Below are 27,931 nucleotides of genomic sequence, written 5' to 3'. Positions count from 1 at the left end.
GATTATAACCAATGGGCTGCTAACCCAACCTGTGAACAATTTTTATCCTGGCTGATTAGCAGTAGAGATGCTTGCCATGCAACATTATGGGGCAAGTAATTGTTCCAGGATTACATACTTTCAGTTTTTGAAAAATAATAGTAAAAGATTAAAAGTAATTACATAAAATTACATAATTGTAATTGCACAGCATTCTCGAACATCCTCAATGGCTGTGTGCTCTTAAGAACATAAAAAAGGAAATCCCATTGAGTCTATCCAGTCTGCTCCGTCATAGGAAAGATCCACTTGGCTCCTTTTCTATCTACTCCTCACTAAAGCAAGAATTTGTCCATTTTCTTTCTTCCTATTCCTTTTCTAAAAAGAGAACAGATTAACCACCTTAGTCTCTGCTTCATGGTCACTGAATTACCATATATTCCATCCTTGTTCCCATCTTTGAACTTTTTAATTCCTCTGAATATTTTTCTAAATATGGTGACCAAAAATGGGCACAATATTCCAAGCATAGCCTCACAAATGGATGTACACTTAAAGGGGAGGGAAAATTCAGAGGGAGTGGTGTTTGTCAAATATCTTCCCCATTCTATACAGAATGAATATAGATGCTTATTTGCCTTTTTTTTTACAATTATCAATTTAATTGATAACATGGAAAGCCTTTGGGTTGAGTCTTTCTAGCTCATAGACCGCTGTGGTGATGTGATTGACAGGAAGTGCACTCCATGTGGCTTCATAGTAAACAGTAGCATCGTGACTTCAGACTGGCTGAAACAAGACTTCAGATTCTTTGGAATGTGACATTGTAGAGAAAATTAATTAAGTTGTACTTCTGAGTCTGAGGAGGTCTTAAAAACTCTGGTGCAAATTCACTGCAGTTAATATAGAAGTGGCAAAGTATGTAGGCATGGTGTACTTAATGGAACATCAAGAAGATACTTGATAGATCACAAGTTCCAGGTTTTCACACATGCATCACGTATGCACCCATAGGGGTTGCAAAATATGGGTCAATATCTTCACATGCATATTTTATTAACTATCACTGAAGATCAATATAGGATGTCATTAAAAATTGTTATCACAGAACACTAAGAATAAAAGTGTTTATTAATGATTAAAATTGATTCTGTGCATGTATAAATGTTAAAAGTGTAGGTTGTACAGAAAGGCCTGTTTGTGTTGAAAAAAAATGAAAGCCCGCAATTTGCCAGCGTGGGCTGAGTTTCAAAAGAAACAAAATGGAAGCCCACAGAGCTGCCGCATGGGTTTTATGTATTGGAAAGGCATTTAATCTAATCAAGAGATGGCTGAGCCAGGCCAGACAGCCACATGTGTGAAGTGAGCCAATAAGGAACTGCCCTGGAACCAAGGTCCAATCGTGAGGCTTTCAGAGGGACAATGGATTTGAGAGGTATAAAGAACTCAGCCAAAGACTTTTCTGTCTCTCTCCTGAAACAGCCAGCCAAAGGGAAGTAATGTATATCACTCTTTATTATAACCTCATTGTATCTGTTGTAACTAAGGTGGATGAGCATATGTGTGTGTGTTTTTTAATAAACTGCTCCAATTGTTTTAGAAGAATTGTCTCACTGTCAAATTTAATGCTGGAGATTTAGAAATCTTACAACACAGCCAGTACATCCTTCACATTGCAGTGCTAAATGACTCTTCATCATTACAATTGCTGGTGATAGTCACAGCAGTCAAACTCCTGTGGTCACTTCAGAATGAGTCACAACTTGTGACATATCTGAACTCTTTAACATCCAGAATTTGAATGCTAATTCTTTGGAAAATTAAAAATACAAAATCACTTTATGATAACAGTTGACTGAATGTCTGTAGATTTAGTCAATCTTGGCAGTCCTGTTAGTAACATGCTGATCTTGTGCACCATAATTATTTGTTCATGAATCCGGCAGTGCCATCAGAAAGGTAAAACACCTTGCTTACATGGTTCCAGCTACTCACCGATTTACACAGAGTCCCATGCTCTCATGTTTCTTGTTGAATGTATTCTGATTCTTCATAGGTTTTTCCAGTATATCACACCTCTCTCCACTCCCACACCAAGTTTCCTATAAACCAACCAGAGGACACTCAAAGCTAGAACAACCATTAGAAATTTGTTAGCAACTTTCTGAGACTACTGACACTTAAAGGCAGTAAAACGATTACTGTTCCAAGACACTGCATTTTCAGAGATCTGTGACAAAAACGTAGCTGTAAGTTAGCGGCAGAGCGGTGGTGACGTCAGTGCTCGTGTGCGTCACCACGTCTCTCCGCTCATTTAAAGGGGAGAGAAACAGCAATTTTGTAGGTTCGGCCATGGAGGGTTCAAACCCGGGGCAATAATTGTCTGGCCGATCGGGAAGTCGGCCGCCGCACTGCCGTGACGCACACACGCGGTGCCCCAGCATAAAAAGCTGTCAGGGGCACCGCACGGCGGATGAAAGACTTTGGCAGGTAAATTTCACGCAGATTGGGATGTAGGTGCGGGAGAGCGACAGTGCATGCTTTAATAACACGCTCGCAGTGGTCGGCAACAGCGGGGCGGAAGTGGGGACAGGCCGAAAAATCCCTGAGGTGAATTTGGGTCGTGGCGGCCAATCGACTGCAACGTGGTGCCCACTCGATTCCGACGCATGACAGCAGCAAAATGGCGGTAACGGGCCTTATCTGGACCCTGAATTTCAGCTCCAAAGTGTTTCAATTGCTTCCGTTCATTTATCCGTTTTACTGGTTAATAAATCTGTTTGCCAGTTCATAGCCTAAGCCATGGTCTTCTAAAGTGTTTGTGCGAAGTTGAGGAAGATTACAAGGATCTAAATATTGGGCTGGTTAAAGGAAGAGCTTGTCTATGGGAGTGGTCTGACATGCTGACCTAGACAAAAATATCTAGAGTAAAAACCCCAAAATGTAAATGAGCTTGAAAATCCACGGGCCTTTGCTCCAGATATATGTGTAGGAATCCGCTCCCCTCCTTAGCAGCCTCTGTTGCTGATCCTGCTGAAGAGTCTGCGGATGGGGGAGATTTCCCTATTTAAATATTACTCGCAGTTGCCTGCGTCACTATGGACAGTTAATATCAATCTAGACAGTTGCTTGTGTCTGTTTTGGCAGCTCTAGCCCCAGCAGAAAGTTCTGAAGACAGTATTGGATTTTGTCTTCCGGGATCCATGCCAGGGCCCAGACCTGGACTCCACATAATCCCCACATATGCCGCTATAAAACCAGAATGTCCCCATGTAACCCAGTCCGTGACTGAGAAAAATCCTTGGCTGGGAATTCTTTCCCCTGGTCATGCCTCTTCTGGCATAAGGGTCGTGGTTGGGTGGACAGAAGTTTCACCTCAAAAAGAACCCCTCTCCGGAAACTTCCAACACATTTCCATCGGACTTAAACCAGAAGTGGCCGGAAAGGCCATGAAAATTCAGGGCTAGTGTAGTTAAGGCATGTTTTTGGCACTATTCTTGCTACAGGTAAGATCAAGTCTGTAACAGAATTGCAGAGATTGTAATTCTACCAGGGCATAGCTAGCAAATTATAATATTTTTTCATTTAAAATTCAAGAACACGATCTTATTTTCTATGTTTCTATTCCAGAGAGAAAAATAATTAACAAACATATCTCTCCCTGAAATCATTGTCTACTTCTTTGTGTTACTACCAGTGAATTTTTGAAACAAAACAGTTGCGAACAGTGGCATTTTTAAGAGAAGTACAGGTGAGGGAGGCCATTCAGCTCATCTAATTCTATTTTGTGGTAACATTATCCTACCCAGAGGACCATTCCAGCTATTAATCATTCAGTGAACTCTTTTCCCAGCCTGTGCCTATGTCCCCTTGTCCTGCAGTCACGGTTTAACTTGAAAGAATTAACATTTTCTATTTCATTTAGTATCAGTAAACCTCTCTTTAATTCAGCTCCTTTCATGACTGAAGAGCCCATGGTTTTCAACCCTTTCCTCACAACTCAGTTCCTCTGACACGAGAAATCAACTGCATCACTGTTTTCTGCATCACTTCCAGGACTTTGATGTTTCCCTTTTGCTTGAGCTGACCAGAACTAAATGCAGTATATAGCTGCACTATGAGGGGGGCAGACTTAAGCTCTCCTGATTTGGAAATGTAGCTCAGAATTCTAATTGCATTGTTAATTATTGAAATGATTGGCCATGGTCAGCATAGAATCTGCTATAATTCCCAGACTGCTTTCAGTCTTTTTCCTGTCTAATTCTAACAATTAAGAGTGCACTGTATAAAATCTTGCTTTTAACTCTATTTAATCTCATCTGCCATTGTTCTGCCCACTTACAAATATTGTTTAGTCCCTTGACAGTCTCCTTAGAGTCTATTGCACTCTCCCTCCTTTCACCCCAAATAATGCAGTGGCATCTGTGAATCTGGCCAACTTAGTGGTTTCTGAATCCAGGTCATTAATGTAAAGCAGATACATTAAGAGAGGTACTGAAGGGCGATTGATGCCTCATGTAAGTCCATCTCAGCAGGAATCGCTGCATTCAGGAGAATAGCATGAAGGGAATAAAATCAGAGATATAACTTGAGATTTATTATTTTACAATGCTCACCCTGTAAATGGCAGGCTACAATGCTAAAAATAATTGCACTGTAAAGCTTAAAAATAGAATTCGATATAAGACAACAGGAAACTTTCTCTGAACCATTCATCTCCATGCATCAGACACATTACACCTACCTTACAGCAGCACAATCACCAAAACGAAGTTAATTTACGGCCAAAAGAAGCAATGCCTGCACAAAGATGGAAAAACAAGACCTTCAGATTTCTACTCATTCAACTATAACATACAGTAGATGATGAACAGTCAGTATTAAAACTGGAAGAAGTCCAACATAATAATTAGACATTTCAGTGCACTCTGACTGTGTAATTACCCCCTGTGCCACTTCTATCAAAAGAGAAGATCATGCAGCATTTGATGTGAGTTCTAAGCTGGAAAGAGCATTATGATTAGCAATTAATAAATGAAACAATGCGCTAATAATTTGGAAAGTGGAAGAAATTAGCAGTTGCCTTTAAACCAAAAATATTCCTCTTACTCTGAGTATCACAGACACATCCATATTTTTAGAATCAGGCACATATGCACTCATAACGTATCATGTAGTGAACATATCATGCAAAGGATCCACATCTTATGAAATTTCTAGTGTTATAATCAATAACTAAGATTCTTAGCCTGGACTGAGATTTATCAATTTAATCTATATTGTGTGTCTCTGCAACTCTGGGATCCAAGCTGAAATGTATACCACTGAAAATGCTAAGTCAAAGCAAACAGTAGAGGAAAACTTGGCACAACTCCAGGGTTTGCATCAGTTTCTGATAAAGATACATCAGGTCTGACAGGCAAAGTTGTTTAGCTTTCATTTTGCTACAATTTTGTGCTTTGCAAAGCAAGGGATACAAGTGCTGGGATGTGGAACACTTTCCCATTCTGGTTTTCAATATCACTGGCAAAAGTAAAACTCCTTCTGCCGCAATAATGTGCGTTAGCCCCATCTTGTAGGAACAAATCTAACTCTACTGGTAGCTATCTGTGTAGCCTTGCAGATTGAGATTGACAATTTATTCATAAAGTAGAGATTGTTTTGTGCTGAGCATCCATCCCGATTGACATTCATTTCCCATCCGCCCCTTATAACTAATGCATTCACCCACAGGCCTGCCTGGATCTGAACTTGTGCCACTTAGATAAGAATCTTTTGATAAGAATTCCACATTTGCTCATCTAGGCAAGTTGACATTTTTGACTAATTTCTAGGTTAATTTCATGACTTGTTTATATCTTGATGTCTTTGTGCAATTTTATCGTCAGAGACAATATTTCCAGAAGATAGTAGAAATCCAGTAAAGCTATTTCAGTAACAATTTTCTTTATCCACGAGTAGTTTCCTCCAGCAGTACAAAGGACGGCAGGCTGTTTCAACAATTCCTCCCTTCTTCCATTTATTGGAAGCAGCCTCCCAAAACTCCTTTGAAGTTGTAAGGATGGATGAGAACATACACAGCAAGTAGTTGAAGTCACCTCTCTGGTCACTAACCAATCATGTATAACTCTATTTGAAATGTTAGAGGGAACCCCACTCATTCTCAACAGCTAACTTTGTAGCATACAAAAATAAAGCCATGGCTTTTTTGTTCCTGTGCTGTAATCAGATATCTTTTGAATTGGACACTGATACACATACAGGTAACAGACCTCAACGTAGAGATAAAAATCAAATGTACTCGTGAAATAGTAAACAGAGTGACAAGGAATTTAACAATTACACCTGATGCAACTGAATAGTTTAAATATTTTAGATTGTACCCAAGCAGTTTGAACTGTATGCAGATAAAAAAAGACTTGGGTTATTGGGAGACCAACACCATTCTCTTCATTGTTCTTTGCGAAAGGCCAATTTAGTTTTTGGAGGAAAGTCATCGAGCTACAAATTTTGTGGGATACTGCCCCTCGCAAGGGTCACAACAGGGGCGGTAAAGGATTGGGAGCCGCGAATGCCGGAATTTGTGCCGCTCATCAATTTCAGTGTGCCGGTACCGGCCGCGCAGAGGAGTATCACCCGGGAGCGCGCGCTGGTGTACAACATTGCCGGTATTGACATACATTCAAAATTTGTTTTGCGTTGCACTGTAGTGACTCCATCAGAGAAAGCTGGCTTGCAGAGCTGTCCCAGCGGCAGTAAGGGAAGGAATGACTGAATAAGGTAAGTGTGATTGATTTTATTTTTCATTTTTTTGCGATTTACCTTCATTTGAGGTGAGCAATGTACAGGGAATGTTTTTGTGTTTTTTATTCTGATTTTTTTTTTTCTTGCAGGGAGGCCTCTTTTAGGATGCTACGAAGCCGGCTGTTTAGCAATGGATATTCAGTTGCTCACCCAGCCTAGCACCCTAAGATAAGCGTGGAACTCTTCCATTAGCGCTCCACTCCACTGTCAGGGCGCAACCACTGAATTTGTTCGCTGCCAACGCAAACCATCTCCCGGCGCTAAATTTATCCACCGCCGGATATTATCGCCTTAAAAAATCTTCAACCGAATTTCCAGCCTAACTAACCCTTGTCCTGATGTGTTTTGACTGCTCCCAACTAATTTATAAAACTAAGGTGGCTCTCCTGAGTCTTCATTTGGAACTCGTCCTCTATATAAATTGTGAGAAAAAATATTAGGAATTCCACTAGATTGAGTTCAGAAAGTTACCAATGATGGGATGTATCTTTGAAAGCTGCTGTATTTCTAACCATTTTAACAAAGGTTGAAATCAAAAATGTTGACATTGAGTGGAACTCTAATTGCTGGACCACAGATGTCCTTTGTATGAAAAACAAGTCAATAAAATAGCTCCTATTGTTTATTCAGAAACCTAATGCTTATTTAGCTGTAAAGAAATCTGTTGTAGACCCTAATGGCTGCCTCTAATGGTAAAAGATCATATTAAACTGAGTGTGCTACTTGGACTATGTATATGGAGGGAAAATGAGAATGAGAGGAAGGCGTTGCCATCAAATGGGCTCAGGACAGCCGGGATTTCTATCAAGACTCTAATCAGGGACTCATCTAATGAGTTACAAATTTTCTATTGTATTAGATATGGAGAAGACAGATGCCCTCCCCAGCAAAAGCTATTAATATTGATTCAATTAACTCCTTTATCTGGAATGCACTGTCTGAGAGGGTGGTGGACGTAGATTCAATTGTGGCTTACAAAAGGGAATTGGATAAGTACCTGAAGTGGGAAAGTGGGACTAGCTGAAGTGCTCTTGCAGAGAGCCGGCATGGGCTCGACGGGCCAAATGGCCTCCTTCTGTGCTGTAACCATTATATGATTCTATGATTTATTAAAAAATGAAGACTATTATTTAAGTATAGCATGAGATTATCTAATGGAGCTCAGTGGTCCCTCTGCTGTTAAGGCTGGAAGAGAGGGGGGAGGAAATGTTGCCTGTGCAGGGGATCCAACCAGGGAAGAGTAGTGCAGATGTGGGGAATGGACATATATTCTGGATTTTCACTTAATTTCTGTCAGGGATCAGAGAGTACTTAGACAAGACAGTCCCTCATTGGATTAAATAGGTGAGGTAAAGTCCATCTGCTACTGTCATTTACACCTTCTCTAGAACTATCCTTTGTTTCTTTACAAAAATAAAATACTGCAGATGCTGGAAATCTGAAATTAAAACAGAAAATGCTGGAAATACTCAGCAGGTCAGGCAAACCTTTCTCTCTACAGATGCTGCCTGACCTGCTGAGTATTTCCATAATTTTCTGTTTTTTATTGTTGTTTCTTTACTTGTTCCATTAAATCCCTTTTTGCCTTGAACCATCATCCCTTTTATCATTTAATGGCCCCAAGTTTTGTCCCACGGCGAAAACGGCACACCTCCGAGCTGGGCGCCTGTTTTTCGCGCCGAAAACTGCGCCTAAAAAAAAGTCCGATATTCTCGAGCTCCTTGGAGCTCGATGTCTGCTTGGCGCGGCGCGCTCTTCGCAGCAGGGGGCAGAGCCTAACACTCGCGCCAATTTTCTAAGTAGCAGGGGGCGGGTACAATTTAAATTAGCCTTCGTGGTGCCGGCAACCCTGCGCGTGTGCGTTGGAGCGTGCGCGCACGCGCAGTTTCACACATACATTGGCACTTGGCCATTTTTAAAAATACTGCAGAAAAAGTGAAGATTTGTTTCTTGGACCCCTGCAAAGGCTTGTAATTTAATTTTTTTTGATATTTCTGTGTGTGAGGGAGTGCTTTTAGCAGCACTGCTGAATAAATCACCTGCTGAAATCAGTGAGTTCAGCTTTTCACTGCTAAACTTGCAGAACCGGTGCTACATTGGTGCATGCAAATTAAGGACTGTGTGTTTGGAGAAATAAGAGTGCCAATTCAACTTTGCAATGGATCAATGTCCACCAAGAACAAAGAATTTCTTGCATGAGGAAGTGGCGATATTAGTCAACGTAATTGAGCAGAGATGGCAGGAGCTAGATACCAGCAACTGAGGTCGCATAAAAGTGCCACCAAAAGAAATGAAGAAACGCTGGAACCAAGTTGCAGAAGATTACTGCGCAGTGGTGCATACCATGAGATCTGGAAGTCAGTGTAAAAAGAACTGGCATGACCTTGGTCAAGTAGTTAGTGTAAGTAATATTTCCCATTTTTAATTTAATCGTAATTGTAACCTGGCTATCTGTATGTCCCACCTTGCAGACTGACACACTCTGTAAAAAGTTATATTTTACTCTTTGCAGAAGAAATTGGCCCACAACAAAAGGGAGGCAACTCGGACAGGAGGAGACGTGCCCAATCTGCATCCACTGACACCCTTGGAACAAAGGGTAGCTGCTATGATGAGTCGTACATGGAGAAAAGCAATCGGTACAGCACAAGCTGGGCCCGCACGCGAGGAAGAGGGTAAGTCCTGAAAATGCATCATGGCCCTTTAAATCAACCTGCTGCCTGGCCTGCTATGTGTGAGAGTACTCATGCCACCCACCCGGCCCCCTCCCTTGCTGTTAAGCATTTGACTGTTCTGATGTATTCTGCAGAACATGCTGATGATGATGATGATGATGATGATGGCGATGCTGCTGCTGCCAACCCTGAGGATCCTGAGGGTACAGAACAAGAACCAGTACAACCAGCTGCGGACGATCCAGACTGGATGTTGGCAGTGATGACTGAAATGTCTGCAGGGGAGAGCTTCCAATTTAATGTTTATGAGCCCCCATCAAGGGGCATCAGAGTTTCAACCCCTAGCATAGGTCTTGGTTCCACCTTCCACGGTTTTGCTTCCGATGTTGCGGGTCCCAGTGGTGCTGCTGGTATAATGCAGCATTCTACAGTCAGTGCACTACCGTCCGAGCCTGCGCCTCCCTCTCGTATAGGTTCTGGTTCCACCTACTATGGTTTTGATTCCGACGCTTCGGATCCCAGTGTTGCTGCTGATATCATGGAGCAGTTTACACCCATTCGTCCAACATCCCAGCCCACGGCTCGCACTCGAGTACTGTCGTCTGGAACACCGAGCGCCCCACCATCCTAGCCCGAGCCTCTCTCTCTTGTACTGCCGTCTGCAACACAGAGCATCCCACCGTTCCAGCCCGAGCCTCTCCCTCTAGTTCTGCCGTCTGCAACACAGAGCATCCCACCATTCCAGCCCGAGCCTCTCACTCCAGTTCAGCCGTCTGGAACACAGAGCGTCCCACAGTCCCAGCCTGCGCCTCCCAGTGTAGTGGTGCCACAAGGCAGACCCAGGCAGAGGAGAAGGAGATTGGAGACACGCTCTCCTGAGATGCAGCGTGCAACAGATGCGACTCAGGTTGTGGCATTGGGTATGGAGACCAATGAGCTTACCCGATCACTCATCGGTGGCGTCAATGCAGTAGGTGAAGAGTTGACGGTCCTGATGGGAGAAATAGCAGTAATGACACGGGAACTTAGGGAGGGAATGTCCGAGGGAGTGCAATCGACGGCACAGGCCGTCAGGGAGGGCATGCAAATGACGGCACAGGCCATCAGGGAGGGCATTCAAGTGTCGGCACAGGCCGTCAGGATGGGCCTGGTTGAGGTAGCTGCTGCAATAAGGACACACAGCCCAGCCAATCAAATGACACCCCCATGAGGAAGTGAACATTCACTGAGATATGGATGAGACATGGTTGCAGCCTTTCTTTGCTGCTTTTGTTCTTGTTCTTGATGTAGCTGTAGTAGCGTTTTTCAAATTGAAATTGTTTTGTAAGTTTTGTAACTTTACAACTTATAAGGGATCTTATGGTTTTTAAGTGATCTTATAGTGTAAATGCTCTCACATTTTTTTGTATCTTATTTAATTTTGCACCTAAAAAGTGATCCTGAAGTTTAAGTGTTCTTCAGAGTGTAAGATTTTTCACAATGAAACTGTTTTGTAAGTTTTGTAACTTTACAAGTTTATAAGTGATCTTAAAGTTTTTAAGTGATCTTCAAGAGTCATATTAAAAAGTAGAGTTTGATACAACAAATATTTTATTAGAGTGACATTAACTTTTCAATAAAATATTTTTTCATTAAAACTGTTTCATGTTCCATAAACACAACACAACGTAGGAACAACTGCAAAGAATAAACATGTCCATATGCAAAAGTGGTCGCAGAGCCCTCAGGCATCAGTAGTTGAAGCGTTCACGGATGAGCTGCTGCCGCAAGTCTCGAGCAATCGTTAAAGGGGCACGATGGACGGCCCTCCTCCGACCTCGTGCTTCGGCATCAGGCACTTGCATGCTTTCCTGATTGTCGTTATCATCCACATCCTGGTCTTCCGTAATACTATCATCATGCACTGGACCCTCACGTCGGTCTTCGGGTTCCACTGCCAGCTCCTGCTGCCTCATGATGGCTAAGTTATGAAGCATGCAGCACACAACAGTGAAGTGACCGACAATCTGAGGAGAGTATAGCAACTGTCCTCCAGAATGGTCCAGGCATCGGAATCGCTGTTTCAATATGCCAATGGTCCTTTCAATGATGCTGCGCGTCGCAATGTGCGCCATGTTGTATTGACGGTCAGCTTCTGTCCGTGTCATGCGTAGGGGCGTCATGAGCCAGGTGGTCAGGCCGTACCCTTTGTCTCCCAGTAGCCAGCTCTGCCCTTCTGGCTGCTGCTCAAACATGTCAGATAGAACACTGTCACGTAGGATGAACGCATCGTGGGTGCTGCCAGGGTATCTCCCATCGACTGACATGATGCGCAGCTTGTCGTCACACACGAGCTGCACATTGATAGAGTGGAAACCTTTCCTATTTCGGTACTGCTCAGATTCCTCCACAGGTGCTCGCAAGGCTATGTGGGTACAATCAATGCAGCCCTGTACCTTTGGAAAGCCGGAAATCATGAAGAAGCCCACAGCCCTCTCATGGATCGCTTGTGCGGTCATTGGGAAATTGATGATGTCATTCCTTCGCGCATAAAGTGCAGCCGTAAACGCAGGCATGTATTGCACGTTGAGAGATGGCACACACATCTCCAGTTGTAGCCTGAAACGATCCCGAGGCATAGAAAGAAAGTGCAGCTGTTACCTTCACTTCAACAGACAAGGCAGTTGTCCTTCTGCTTCTGGGCTGCAAATCTGCTCTCACCATATCACAGATCTCAGTGACAACTTCTCTGCGAAAACGCAGCCTTTTCACACAATCAGCCTCGCTCATGTCCAGGTACGAGCGCCTGGTTCAATATTGTCAACGTGGGTAAGGTCTCCTGCCCATCAACCTACGGGCTACGACGTTACTGTGCGGTGAGCTCTAATCAATTCTCTCCTATGCAGTGAATTGATGGCAAACCATTGCATAATACGTGGTGTTGACAATGCAGCACCCATTCTGCAAATTTAAATATAAAACTGTCGATGTGGCTGCCTCTCCCTGTCCAAATGGCCTCAGTCCCCCTCACAGCTCGAAGGCTGCTGCTGTATCTTCGGCTGCCGTCGAGCCACTGACGCCGCCCCTAAAGTGTGGCTGAATGGCCTCAAGCACCATAAAGAGCTGCGTGTGTCAGGTGTTGATTCTTCGGCTGCCGGCCAGCCACTGACGCCGCTGATATCTCATGGCCGAATGGCCTCGGGTCCGTCCGGTGTTGCTTCTTCGCGGCCAGCCACGAAGAGAATGAAGACCTGCCTCAAGCACTGCAGCTCAGCTCGAAGCTTGCTGCTGCTGCCGTCGAGACACTGACGCCACACCCCTGTCTGTCTCCAACATGGAAGGCCTGCCTGAAGCACAGCAGCTCGAAGGCTGATGCTATTTCACACAGGTAGGAACATGGTTTATTTAATCTTTTCTTTGCTTATAAATTTTTATTCAGGTTTGATTTATTTGTATAATATTTGTATAAGTATAACTAAGGATTGATTGTAGAATTTAATGACTTCCCTTCCCCCCCTCCCCCCCCACCTCGTTCCCTACGCCTAATTTGTAACCTACGCCTGATTTTCTAAAGTGTAGACAAGGTTTTTTCGAGTGTACAAAAATCTTCACTTACTCCATTCTAAGTTAGTTTGGAGTAAGTTTTCACTCACGCCCCCTTTTGAAAAAAAAATTCTGTTCCAAAGTGAAACTGTTCTAACTGACTAGAACTGGAGCAAACTAAATGTGGAGAATTCCGATTTCTAAGATACTCCGTTCTACACCAGTTGCTCCTAAAAATCAGGAGCAAATCATGTGAAAACTTGGGGCCAATCTTCCTGCCTTCCATCCTATCACAGACGTTCCCTTTTGTTATTTCCATCCCTTCGCCCCCTTTCCCTGCCTCTGTACTTGCTTACAACCTGTTTCATCTCTAACTTTTTCCAGTTCTGATGAAAGATTATAGACCTGAAATGTTAACTCTGTTTTTCTCTCCACAGATGCTGCCAGGGGTGCTGAGTATTTCCAGCATTTTCTGTTCTTATTTCAGATTTACAGCATCCACAATATTTTGCTTTTGTATTGAGGTTGGATATGGTCTGTGGAAGGAGCTGACTCAATGAATCAGTTGGCCTTTTCTCATTCCACGATTTCTTATGAGGCCCCACACATCCACTTTAACACCATGAGATATCAATTGTCAGAACTGACTTTCAGATGAGCAATGACTGCATGTTGTAGCTCAGTTGTGCCAACAAACCCTTTCCGTCAAACACAGTATTTTGAACTTATATATCGTAGCAATCCCTTCTGTGTGCATGCTGATGGAGTTCCTTGTGCCGATGAATAATTTCCACTCACCTTTAATCTAAATTGATTACATTGCAATAATATTTTACTAAGGTATCCTAACCACTACTTCAGCTAAGATCTACTAACTCAACAGACTATGCAACAATCCTGGTCCTTCAAGTTCTCTCTCGCTGTGCAAATCATTGAATCAACCCCAATTTGGCAATAATTCACTCTAACATTGTCAATCTCACTCAGATTGGCTGGTGTTGGAGATGCAAATTTTCACAATGGTTGCAGTACCGGGTGCTATTAGGAGGCAGAGTCAACATAGCTTTACCCTGCATCAAACTACATTTTACCTAACCTGGGAGTGCTTGATACTGCGACTGGGTGCCTGAAATGGAAAGTGTTCCATGCCACAGCACTAAGGGTACTGAAGTTGCATGTTCAGCCATGAACTCATTGAATGGCGGTGCAGGCTAGAAGGGCCGAATGGCCTACTCCTGCACCTATTTTCTATGTTTCTATGTTTCTATGTTACCTTGATAAGCAGAAGAAAAAGTTAAAGAAACGTAAAAGTAGCCGAACCAGAAATGCAGAGAGATTTACTAAGTTATTACTATTAGAGGTAAGTTTCTTGTAAGTTGAAAAGTTAACTTGAAAGGAGAGAAAATAAGATAATAGCAAATGGGAGATTTCTTGAGAGTAGTGAAAAATAATTGGGTTTTCTGACAGAAATCAAGCCTGGGACCTTCTTCAGGATTTGAACCTACTGAAGCTTCGAATTATTTTAGTGTTTTATTGACCCTTTCTTACACCATTTTTTTTTTTACCTTCAGTCAGTTTCCCAGCCTGCTCAGCAGCTCCTCCTGGCAACATTTTGGAAACAAAAGCTCCAATATCCCCCTCCTTTTCTTCACCTGGTTTTGAACCTACAGTTAGAGAAAAGAGAGAGAAAATAAACATTTACAATTCTCATATAACAGTTTTTTAATATTGTTTTAAAATCATTCATTTATTTATTGCTAGATCATTTGTCATAGCAAGACATTGAGCACAATTTGTCCAACAAGAAATGCATGTTGGGAGACACATTGAAAAACATGGAGAGTAAGTGGGAAATGGAAAAGGACTCGCTACTGAGAGGGCTGAAGTATTAGAGGAGATTTTTAACTCCCTCTCCTCAGGAGAAACGGGGCTAAATGAGAGTTAAAATCGGGCATCTCTTTTTCCCACTCTGATTATGCTCTATAGTGATTTTAATGGCGGGCAATTGAGGTGTTCACCTGAGTCACACGCTAATTGAGATCCCATTGCTCAATTTTAATGACCTACAGGCTGGAGTGAGTGCCATGGTGTGCTCCTCCAGGTGCCACAAGAAAAGTTTCTACCGCTCCGGGCTCCGCCCCAGCCGCACCTTGCAACCCTGTAAAAGTCCCCCTGGAGAGTTAGCCAAGTACCTGCACCATCTGATTTTCGCCTGCAAACAGCTGGCCAGCTGCCTCGTGACATCCGTCTGATGCAGACAGCTACCAGTGAGATGATAATGAAGCCCAGGCATGAAAATCGGAGAATCCCGGGCAGGAAGTTTGGCAGCTCCTCTCGGAGTTACACCGTTCTAGTACCCTATGATTTCCAGTCAGTGTTTGCATCATTGCTGAAGCCAAATACACTTCATCTTGAAATGCTGTAGCGCTAAACAAATGACTGTGAATGGGCAAATAAGCACAATCATTCCAGTATGTGGGACAACCACCAGTTGACTAATCTATCCAACACAGGTAGGTTAATTTTATTTTTAACCTATAGTAGCTTGCAAAACTTCATAAATGCAATTGTTAACTCCTCTACAGATGACGAAGAGTGCATGACGAAGCTGTAATAAATTCAAATCACCCCAGATCTAACTCCACTCTCGCTTTAGCAGGATTTTCCTCCTGAACAGACTGATGAGATGAATCGAAGTGCCCAATGTCAGCCATAGCTGGCCAAAAAAATGTTAATGATGCCTGAACCTCATTGCCACGTTGGGTGGGCGCCGCAGACACACCGCCAATATCGTATCGGTTTGCCGCCCAACCCAAAGTCTCCCCAGGAATCTCTTACTAGGAATTTGCTTCACAGCCTTAATGGCAATATATTCCCTTATTTGGGGTCTGTTTGCAGAGTTCGTAATAGGGCCAATGGCCCATGAAGGGAAGAGGCTTTACGACATGAATGGCCTTTTCTCATTCTGTATTGTTTTTCCTCCTTTAATGTGACATACTCCCAGATGTTAAGCCCGTCCAGCATGTTTCCCGGCCAATTAGAGGAAGTGGTCTGATGACGTCATTTGATGACGCGTCTTCAGCCAGTTTCCTTAAAGGGACCATGGCCAACTTTCTTTTCATATTTGTGCTGTCAGTGTTCTACAGCACTGAGCTGCTAGCAAACATTGACAAGCACCACACAGAGGTGCAGGGCTGCACCCGGGCTTATGGAGGGAGTCAGAACACGCCGGGAGGTCCTCTTCCCTTTCCATGGGCGGATGAGACCTACCTTGGAGATTAATACAACCCGGTTGCACATTACAGAGGTGGACAGAAACAGGGAAGTGGTCAGGACGATCTGGGTGCAGTGCCACAAATGTTTCAATGATCACAAAATGAAAATACAAAGCCACACTCAACCTCATCCTGCTGTGCCTCTCACCACATCCCCATCACTCTGCCTTCCCTACCCTACTCCTGCACATCCTTACTCACAGCAACTTACCTTGTACTTCCACCCATCCCTTTGTATCTACATTATCACATCTCCATCTCACTATCCACCCTTCACATTCACCTTCATCCTAGTGCAATCATACAAACTAACAACACACAAGGGTAGGCACTTGGGTATTTTATGCAATGCTCATGTAAAGTTTCTGATAATATAGTGTCAGACATTGAAACCTTTATTTTCAACACTTTGCATTCTTGGACAGATTTGTGTGCACCTTTGGAAGTGGCTTAGTGTGTTGCAGTGAATGGTGAAACATAATAGTAGCTCCCGCAATGGTGATGAATGTGAAAGGAATGGCATGGGCATTATAGGGTGGTATTGGTGTGGGGTGGTGCCAACCTGGCACATCATTCGGCAGCCAAGGTTTGCAGAGTCAAGTAAAGTAAATCTGGCCATGTGAGGCCATTCCTGGCCTCCCGGGCAGCCATGTGCTCGGGTGCTGATGCCTTCTGTCCTGTGCAGAATCAGTTGATTGTGGAGAAGAGTAAGGTTGTTGTTGGTGTTATTGTTAGGGCTGATCGTGGTGGGATTCTGAGGACCCAGGTGAGAGAGTTTCAAGGACACCCATGCTGATGGAATAGATGGCAGGTGAAGTAGAGATGACAGAAGCGATCTGTCATTGGTGAGAGAGGTAATGAGGTCAGATTGGATGGAGACTTGTGTAAAGACTTGCAGCATTCTGAATCTGTAGTAGAAATGCAGTTTAGAGAAGCTAGTGATTAAGGGAACATTTCTCAATCAGCTGGGAGCTTTGACTTGACATTTGAAGCTGTCAACTCATCAGCTGATTCAATGGCCACTGACGTCCCACCTCAGCTTCACAGACGAGGTCTCGGCACAGCAGGAAACTGCTGGGCGACTGTCAACTTCAAAAAGCTGGGAAGAAACCATTGTTAAGTGGCTGTAAACAGGCCACTAACGATTTTAATTGGCTCTCCCGCCGCTGCGTGTTGGGTCTGCTCAGCGCTGACAGACCCGACATTTGATAAAGACGCATGGTGGCGGGTTCACAGCAGGGTTACAATCTGCTGGGGAAAATAACACTTTCCTACCCGACCCACCACCGACCTTGCCCGCTGGCACCCCACAAAATCCAGCTCATAGTCAATTAGGAAATAATAATTAGGGAATGTCAAGCTTGGGATTCAAAAAACCTGAAGATTGTAGGAAGATGGAAAGACTGATGTAATCCACACAGATGTCATGGGAAAAAAATGCAATAGAGTAGCAGAATGTAGGAAGAAGAGTATGTAGGATGGCATATTTGTAACTTAGATGGATCAAGAGAGGGAAGTTCAGAGGAGCATTGACCATTGCAGTACTGATAAGATAGAGGCAAATAAGATTGCAATGGAGAAGATTGGAGCAAGGGATCACCGATCAAAAGCCAAGCCTTTTCTCGTGTCATGTGCAAAGGAGTCAAAGGAGCTGTAGTGATTTGGCCATTGCAGTGCTAGATTACTGAAAACTGGGTGATCTGAGGATGGGTGATCTGAAGGAAATTGATGAATGCAGAGTAAGTTTGTCAGCAAAAGAATGGATAAGGCTGGATCATGAATAGAGGACATCACTAATGTGAAGAAGGAAGGGAAAGAGCAGATCCCTGGGATTCCCTGAAATAATGGATAAAGAATCAGCTGCATAGAGTAATTTGAAATGAACCTAGATAGCGATGCACATGGCTCTTCATTCTTGACTCCTCAAATACTGGAAACAGTCTGCTTCTAACCAGTATGCCCCATACTTTCATAAATGTAAACACTTCTATCATATTGTCTCATAATCTGCATTATTCTAATGAAAAAATACCTAATTTTTCAAGTCTTTCTTTGAACTTGTATTTCCTCATACAGGTGGCATCCTAGTGAATTTGTGCTGTATCCTCTTATAAGCCTCAATATCCTTCCTATAGCGTGGAGTCCAATACTTACACAGCATTCTAACTCAGGTCCTATTAAGGTGTTATGTAGGTTCATCATTACCTCTTGGCTTTTATATTTTAAAGCTCTTGAGATAAAACCTAGAATTTCATTAGCTATTTTTACAGCCTCATCAATCTGAGGTGCTGATTTTAATGTCCTGCCTTTAATCCCTCTGCTTTTTCACAGCACCGCACCTACTTCAATTCAGAGTATAATTACTGCTGTTTCTTTAAAAACCAAAATCTATCATCTCACACTTACTGGCATTGAATACTATATGTCAGTTTTTAGCATGTTCCCCCACCTTATCAATAACCTTTTATAGCTTCCGTTGGTCTTCTAATGAATTAACTATACCTCTTATTTGGTATCATCTGCAACTTTCAACATTACTTCTTGTAGGCCTAGTAGTAATGCACCCATTAAAGTTTTCAAAATCGCTTATTTGCAACCTGTACTGCTATGTCTGTCTGCTGCTGCAAACTGGGAGGCTCACGCACTGTGCTCTGTGTAAACGTTGCACTAACTGTGACCTCCGAGGGAACCGCTTCCTCATCCTTTTAAGTAGCCACCGGTTAATGACTCTGAAAGCCTGTACCGACTGTTTTTCCAGATGTTGTTCTTGGTGGCTGCTAAATGAGGCGGCCGCACCTAATTTTCCGACCGGGACGCAAGCATGGGCGTTGCACCAGGAATATGTCATGATCAGAGTGATTGTCAGCAGCCAGGTGCTACTGGTTTGTGTCTCCGGTGAGCCTCTAATGAATTTTCGGTCGGGGAGCTAAACGCTGTGCTCCTGATCGGTAACCTCTTATGCCCCCATTAATGCCGCCTCTGGCCGATAACTGAGGCATTAGACAACCGAAAATCCAGCCCTTGTTTGCTATTCTCCCCCGGCAACCTGTACCCCCTCCCTCAAGAGCATATTCAATGGGAAATCCCAAGCAGCCCTCACCCTGTTAAATGTTTTTCAGGCCCTGTGTTCTTGCCCCTTCTTTTGGATCCATCTGTATCCTCCATCCTCTAGACATCAATCCAATCAAGATTTTGCTGAAAAAATAAGGTGTCTGAACGAAGCACGCTGTTATTAATGTGCAAATCAGCCAGCAACTGGTAGCGACGAAGAGATATCCCGTGAATTGCTAATTGCCACAAGTTGCTGGCTGATTTGCGTCGCTCCATGGTATCTTGCACCTAACCTCCCTGTGATTTTCACAAAGTTGCTGGGTTTGCACATCAATTGCACATTAAACTCGCCACAGAAAGTTAAGTTTTGTAATTAACAGCAGAAGTGCCTTTTTAATGGCATGATAATTGTTAATGACTGCCAATCAACACCTCTTGTACAGAAAGTAAACAATTATAAATGTGGACTCTCATTCCTTCGGGTAGTGAATTGGTTTTGGAGATTTCAAAAATGTTGAATTTTAAATTAATTTTATTCTTACTTTTTACCTTTCTCTTACTTTCTCTCTCTTAATCCAATCTTTATTACCCTCTCTTTATTTCTCTTTCTGTACCTGATTTGACATTTAATTCACCCATTCTAATCTACGCTCTTCTCAGTCCTTCCTGTTTCTTAGTAATTTAATCTCATTGCTTACGAAGATACATTGTTTGTCCCATTGTTCACCAAGGTCCCAGATACCCTGATGCCCTCGTTGAGCCGTTATCAGCTTCCACTTCCAGCAACTTTATGGGCAAATTTTTTAAAAACCTAAATGTACAATTCAAAGTCTAACTAACGGGGCACGCAGCAAGACCCCCCCAAAATCTGGCCCTATATTGTTTATTCTTGATTACTGATCACAGTTTACCAGATCCAACTATTACACTCCCTCCTCCCCTCTAATGAAGACAATACCACTTTTGAACTATATCTGAATACTCTTTCTTCTGACCAGAATTGGTGTTTTGACGGAGGTCCTAGTGCAGGTAAACATACCTGCTACATTAGCAGCTTGCTGTGGTGCGGTTGCTTGTTTTACTGCAGGCTTTCCAGCGGTCGTTTGGTCTGACTTTGCCTAATAATGGAAAGGGAAATAAATGAGCATTAGAAAACATTTTTTATGAAAGAAAGAAGAACTTGCAATTCTTGAGTGCCTTTTACTACCTCAGGGGGTCTCAAAGTGCTTTATAGCCAATGTATGCATAGCAAGATCCCCAAAATTGTCATGAGTTAATGACCAGACAATCTGTTTTGGTGATGTTGGTTGTGGAATAAATATTGGACAGGACACTGGGGACCGTTTACATCCACCTGAGAGGGCAGACTTTTAACGTCACATTTGAAAGACAACACCTCCAACAGTGCAGAACACTTCAGTATTGCTCTAGAGTGTCAGCCTAGATTATGTTCTCAAGTCTCTGGAGTGGCACTTGAACCCACCACCTTGTGACACAGAGGTGAGAGTGCTACTATTGAGCCAAGGCTGACACTTGTCTAGAACTCAAGCTATACAGAATTTGTAATTCTGTTCTTTTTCCTACATTTCACGAGATGAGAAATAATGTTGCTGGAGAACATTTTCATCTTAGGGCACCATAGTAGTATATAGTATAACACAGGACAGATGCAGCTTGGAACTCCCCAATGTACCTCAATACCACTCTTGAAAGAACAGTCCCCACTGTACCTACATGATAAGAAAGCACAACATAAAAGTCAATTTCTTTCACAGACCACGCTCAACATGTCTTATGCAATTTATTTAATCAGGTGAATGTTCTGTAATATTTCTGCCTGGTCCCCAAACACAGTTAAGCAAAATACTCCACTGACACCTCCATTATTCAAGTTACTTTCCATAGTCCCATTAGCCCAGGAATGATCATGCTTCATTAAATATATCATGATCTTTTTATTTATCTAGCTCTTCTTAAAGGAGTTAAGCAACATACCATTTAGCTGTTTTTACTGGGAGTCTGTACAAAAACCCAGCACTTTGTGGGTAAAAAAATAAGCGGCCGAAATTGCCGTGCGCCCCGTTTGGGGGCAATAATCATATCGGGGCGGGCCTTCCTGTGCCCAGCGCTTCCTGCGCCCAGCACAGGATGTCCCGCCCCAGCTGCGAAATTCGTGTGGCTGTCCCTCACAGGAAGTGGAGTGCAATGTCACGCACTCCACTTCCTGTTGGGGCCGTATCTGGGGCACTACACGGGCTGGATCAGCAGCTCTACATTGACGCGTTTCAACACCCCCTCCCCTTCCATTAAAGGGGAGGGACGTTGCGAACCCTTTGATGGCCTCCACTGGGCCACCAGAGCTGGGTGGTGCCGTGGCCGCAGCCTGGCACCAAGACGGAATGCCGAGCTGCACGATCACGGCCTGGACTATGCGACGTCAATGGGGCGCAGGCCAACTGGTGAGTTGGCTTTAGAAAAATAATGGCGGCGCTCAATGCAATGCACCTCTCCTTTAACTTCCGCCCCGGGAGCAGAAGTTGTCTCGGTTTGCAACCCGCAAAACTGGCGCTGACATTGCCCATGGTAGCCTCGCCGGGCGCTGGCCAATTTCCACTGCAAGGCGGAAAGAGCTCGCCGTGGGATGGAAAGGGGTCGCCGCACACGGCGATGATGTCATCGCCAGAGGTGCGGCGTCCTGGGGTGCTATGCCACCATGTTCACGCCTCCGCTAACTCCTGCACAATTCTGTGGCAGCCGGTAGTGCACCAACTGCCGCCCCCCCCTCCCCCCAAAAACAGGCTCGCCACACTGTCCCCCCCCGCCCAAAAAGCACACAACGGGGGAATTTCTCCCTTAAATTTCTCTCACCCTCCAATGTCTGTACCAGGCACCTTTCTCTCACCTGTCAAAGCAAGAGGACTCGAGCACAATTGTGATAAATTATCGGAATTCTGTTTTATCATCTCGTATCGGAAAGGAATTTAGCAACATTCTAATCTAGATGTATAAGTTATACTGGGAATGTCTGAAATCACTGCACCATTAATCCCTTTGCAATCTTAATGAATCAATAAAATAAAATCCTATAGTTTTAATGAGCTAACTAGCAGATAGCAGACTCCCTTGGCATTTCTCATGGTGAATTGAGGGGATTTATTTTATAAGGACAGAAACTGGCTGGTGAAAAGATGCAGCCAGCTCACACCAATTACACTGATAGGGCACTAAATGAGTGTACTTCTGCAGTCAGCACTGGTTGGGGATGCCTGCATACCAATGTCATTGAACCTGAATGATGGTTATTGAGTGGTGTGAGTTCAACTTGTGATGTCAGAGAAAATGGTAAGTGATAACCTAGAATGGGATTAGCTGCCAATGGAATGTAGCCAGTTCTGAAGGTGATTGATTTGAAATTGTGCTGAATCACAGTGGGGCAGTGTGGGACCAGTTAAGAGCTAGTGGGCTTTGATTTTCTGTTCAGTTTTCCTATCCAGGATTGCATGGATCCTTTGAAGATAATCTTGGTTGGTGCAGGTCTGGTGAGAAAAATGACCTGGTGAAGAGTCACACCTAAAAAGTTAATCTATCTCGTCGTTTTGAATTGCTGATTAGTTCGCTCGGCAGTTTTTCTTTTATTCTATGTATTCTGCATGGCAGAATTATTATTCTAAGAATTTCAGGTGCTCTTTAAAATAATCCAATAACACTTTACATGAATGCAATCTGCTAAGTGATTGCTCAGTCATGAGCATTTATTGATTTTACTTTTCAGTTTACTAGGCAGTGAAATTATTGCTTAGCTTTGCAGAACAATTGCAGGATCATGTATAGGCTGGAGTTTATTACAAGGCACTTATACATTAAAGGGTTCAAAGAACTCTTTGATGTGCCACTGCCTTGTGGCAAATTTCAAAAGCCAGAAGAACACCACTTGAATGCCTCTGATGCATCACCGCTCTGAAATCACCTATTTAGCTCTCTGTAATGTAATGTAAAATGCTATTTTATTTTACAAAGTAGGAATGAGAGTACGTAACCGTTCAGTACTGTAGCAACGGTTCAAATGCAAACATCAGGCTCTTGCATTTCTACCGCATGATTTGTAACTAAGGTACACTGCACTAATGGCTCACATGAAAGTGTTATTTTTTCCATGCGACTTGCACAAAAGTAATTTGGTATCATTTCATTTAGTACAATGGTGTTGTACTACAGTGGTCAGTGTAGTGTGAGTCATGTAGTACAACACCATTGTACACACTCATTATCATCATAGGTGGTCCCTCGAACGAGGATGACTTGCTTCCACACAAGTTCATAGATGTTTCAATGAAGGACCTGATGTTCCAGTCCTGAACTCCAATCGAAGGGGTGGAAGATGCCTGTGCGTGGATTTTTTTAATGTGGGGGGCCATTGCATACCAGCCACCACACGGGCTTGACAGAGCTAGGTCTTGGTCCAGTGGCAAGCGTTAACCAGGATGACTGGAGACTTGCTCTGCTGCATGGACCTAGTGATACAGTAGCACATGTTGTGTGCACACTCAAGCGATGCAATGCATGACTCACATTTATTGCTCTGTAAAACATTCATAAAATGAGTTACGTTGAGACGCATGTTGAAAAAGAAGTTTATCAGTTTGGTGTATTAATATTTAAAGAATTGGTAGGAGCCCTGCTGACACAGATGTGCTTAAGTGCAGACAGAGACTGAATCCCGCAGTGACTTAGACTCAGTCTGCAAATTTTAGGAGGTAGAGATTCCAGGCTTTTTCTGATGCTGAATGTCTCCATTTACTATCATGTTACAGGCTCTGCGAATATTTAGTCAAACCTGGCTACCACTGGGAGATATTTTCTTTCTACAGAGAATGGGTTATCCATTCTTCTACATTTGTAGGAACAACAACTTGTATTTATATGTACTTTTAATGTAGCAAAATGTCCCAAGGTACTTCATAGTGCTTTAAAACAAAATGTGACACCGAGCCACATATTGAGATATTAGGAAAGGTAACCAAAAGCTTGGTCAAAGGGGTAGGTTTTAAAGAGCATCTTGAAGGAGGACAGAGAGGTGGAAAGGAGGAAATTCCAGAGCTTAGAGCCTCACTAGCTGAAGGCATGGCCGCCAATGGTGGAACGATTAAAATCGGGGATGCGCAAGAAGCCAGAATTGGAAAAGCGCAGACATCTAGGAGGGTTGTAGGATTGGAAAAGATTATAGAGATAGGGAGGGGCGAGGCCATGGAAGGATTTGAAAATAAGGATAAGAATTTAAAAATTGTAGTGTTGCCGGACCAGGAACCAATGCAGGTCAGCGAGCACATGGGTGATAGGTGAATAGGACTTGGCGCGTGTCAGGATACAGGGTGCAGAATTTTAGATGAGTTGGCATTTATGGAGGGTGGAAGCTGGGAGGCCAGCCAGGAGAGCATTGGAATAGTCAAATCTAGAGGTAACAAAGGCATGGATGAGGGTTTCAGCAGCAGATGAGCTGACGCAAGGTGAGGCTGGCTATGTTACGGAGGTGGAAATTGGTGGTCTTGATGATGGAGCGAATATATGGTCAGAAACACTTTTCAGGGATGCCAAGGTTGCAAATGGTCCTGTTTAGTCTCAGTGACCAGAGAGAGGGATGGAGTTGGTAATGCCGTAATTATTGGCATTTTCTTCACCTCATATATTTAGAGCTGGCTTTACTTAATCAAGATAGGCAGCCCTCTAATAATATTTTTCGACACCTGTTATGTCACAAAAGCACCTTATGAATTATAAAAATGGTGATGTTTACGATTGTCCAACTGTATAGCTTTGATAATTTTCCTAATCCCCAATCAAGTTCCACAATAGTATTTCCTGACTCCACCCAATCCCAGTAGCATTGACCAATTCCACCAATGCCCAAGTCACATTCCACACTCCGATCCAAGTCCCAATGGGATTCTCTGACACCAATCCAGCTCCCAGTGTCATTCCCTGACCCAACTCCCAGAGCCAGCTCCTCTCCACAGCTCACAGGAACAGGAGCAAGCCTGTTCTCCTATTCAATTAGATTACGGCTGATCTGCATCTTAACTCCATTTACCCGCCCTGGTTCCATGACCATTCATATCCTTACCTAACAAAAATCGCAGTTTGAAAATTTCAATTGACAAATCATTCACAATTTTTGGGGGACAGAGTTCTAGATTTCCACTACTCTTTGCGTGAAGAAGTGCTGCTTAACATCACCCCTGAATGGCCTAGCTCTAATTTTAAGGTTATGGCCCCTTATTCTGGGATCCCCTACCAGAGCAATTTGTTTCTCTCTATCTACCCTTTCAAATCCTTCAATCATCTTAAATACCTCAATTAGGTCACCCCTTAATCTTCTATACTCAAGGGAATACAAGCCTAGTCTATGCAACTTTTCCTCATAATTTAACCCTTTTAGCCCCAGCTCATTTCCCAGTGGCATTGTCCATCTCTGATTTACTGCTCAGTGGTATTCCTTGATACCATCCAATTCTCAATAGCATTTCCTGATTCCAATGCAATTCTCAATGGTATTCCCTGAGCCACATAAATCGCAGTGGCATTCTTCCTATCCCTGATATTCCCGATCCCCAATTCAACTCCAGGTCTCAACTTAACTGTTGGAGACTTCTCAACCAAGACAATTCCTGAGTAAAGGGGCATTCCTAACCCAACTCTTACAGGCAACCACAACATGCATTTATATAATGCCTTTAATATAATAAAACATCCCAAGGTGCTTTATAGGTGCGTTATCAAACAAAATTTGACACCAAGCCATATAAGGAGATATTAGGGCAAAGCTTGGTCAAATGGTAGGTTTTAAGGAGTGTCTTAAAAAAGGAAAGAGAGGCAGAGAAGCGGAGAGGTTTAGGGAAGGAATTCCAGAGCTTAGGGCCTCGGCAGCTGAAGGCACGCCCGCCACTGGTGGAGCGATTAAAATTGGAAGAGCGCAGATATCTCGGAGGGTTGTAGGGCTGGAAGAGGTTACAGAGATAGGGAGGGGCAAGGCCATAGACGGATTTGAAAACAAGGATGAAAATTTTTAAATCGTCACATTGGTCAACCGGGAGCCAATGTAGGTCAGCGAGCTCAGGGGTGATGGTGAACGGGACTTGGTGCGAGTTACGATTTGGGCAGCAGAGTTTTGGATGAGCTTAAGTTTATAGAGAGTGGAAAATGGGAAGCCGGCCAGGAGTGGGTTGGAATATCAAGTCTAGACTCTCTGATCAACACCCACTGACCATAACCCAACTACCAGAGGCACCTTCAACCTAACTGAATGGTTAAATGAATAGTAAATACTGTGCCAATTAACAGTTCTAAAAAGAGCTTGATGAGTACCTAGATGGGAAAGGATGAATAGTTATAAGGATAAGTATAGATAGGAAATATTAAATTCAATTTGTTTCCAAAACTGCTGTAAACATATGTGATCCCAAAGATTTATAATGTAGAATGAACATGTAGGTATTTCAGAGTTTTACTTGATTTACCTTGGGAGGAGGCAGGGAAAAACTTTGCAGAATCTTTCGTCAGAAAACTAAATAAGTTGGGATAGGTCCATTACAGGCAGAACGCAGGAAGAAATAAGCTTGATGGATTGGCAGGCCTCTTTCTTTTCGTCCATGATTTCTTATATGCTTAAGTGGCTGGGATTCCAAGACCCGTTGGTTGTATAGTAGGACCATGCCCTACTCGTGTAAATCCCACCCAGACCTACTCAATGGACCAGAGTTCAGTAGTGGCAGAAATGTGTTTGTTATCTGTGTTTCTGATTGTTTTGTCAGTTTTATTAAGAATTAGGAAGTGTTTCCAAAACATTTTGATGTTATACAATTATTCATAACAAATATTTATTTTAAACAAATATCAATTTTAGTAAATGTTTGATAAGATGAAAAGTCAGATAACATAATCCTGTTTTGAAATTGCCATACCACACTAACTTTCGATAAACAGAAGGCTACAGGTGTATAGATTCACCTTGCTGTTGTGTTTATTGCAATATGGGTTCAAATACAGCAAAGGATAAAGGACATCTTCCTATCTTTGAGAACATCTGTAGGGTCCTCTGCACATGTTGTGTAATATCGTCACCTTCTCCAAATTCACTGCCCTGCTAGAAGCTCAAGATGTTGGATGGAGTTGGCGGTATTGGTCAACACCGTGTCATCAACCTCTGTCTCTGCCAGGCATGAGTTTACAGCCTTAAACTCATTAGCAGTGATGTTAGCCGGGATATTGAGCTATACCTGCTTTAAATTTTGGCTGCGAGTGAGGCAAGGAACTCTATCTTTACTAATGGAATGGAGTAGATAGTACGCTACATATTGATATACTTATATTTCCCTAATCAGACTGATTTCATGTTCCAACACCAAGAAGAGTAATGACAGTAGCTTGTATTTTCATCTCTTAATATTCTCCTGATCCAAGGATGTATCAGTGTAGTCACATTAGGGAGGCGAGGAAAGATATCCCTAATTGCCTTTCTATGATGAGACTTATCTGCATGGTGTGTTATGATGATGTCATTGCCAGGGAGTTTCTGCAGCCCGAAATTATGTATTAGATGTGTGGCAAACTAAGAACAATCTGATGCTCAAA

At 43.1% G+C, this 27,931-nt stretch overlaps 1 protein-coding gene across 1 annotated transcript in view; it reads right to left on the bottom strand.

The window, feature by feature from the left end:
- Positions 1–207: 207 nt before the first annotated feature.
- The window catches only part of LOC139276790 (protein bassoon-like), a 646,194-nt gene continuing 618,470 nt past the window's right edge, over positions 208–27,931 (bottom strand). Inside the window, exons 9-13 of the mRNA XM_070894795.1 lie at positions 20,346–20,424; positions 14,546–14,644; positions 4,724–4,779; positions 1,975–2,081; positions 208–357 (exon numbers count right to left, since the gene is read on the bottom strand). Of these exons, the coding sequence (XP_070750896.1) occupies positions 4,739–4,779; positions 14,546–14,644; positions 20,346–20,424 (219 nt within the window). The 3' untranslated portion in view covers positions 208–357; positions 1,975–2,081; positions 4,724–4,738. The remainder of the gene's footprint in view (positions 358–1,974; positions 2,082–4,723; positions 4,780–14,545; positions 14,645–20,345; positions 20,425–27,931) is intronic.

Source organism: Pristiophorus japonicus, chromosome 12 (genome assembly GCF_044704955.1).
Source record: "Pristiophorus japonicus isolate sPriJap1 chromosome 12, sPriJap1.hap1, whole genome shotgun sequence".
NCBI classification, from domain to species: Eukaryota; Metazoa; Chordata; class Chondrichthyes; family Pristiophoridae; genus Pristiophorus; species Pristiophorus japonicus.
This window is presented reverse-complemented; position numbering and strand designations above follow the sequence as displayed.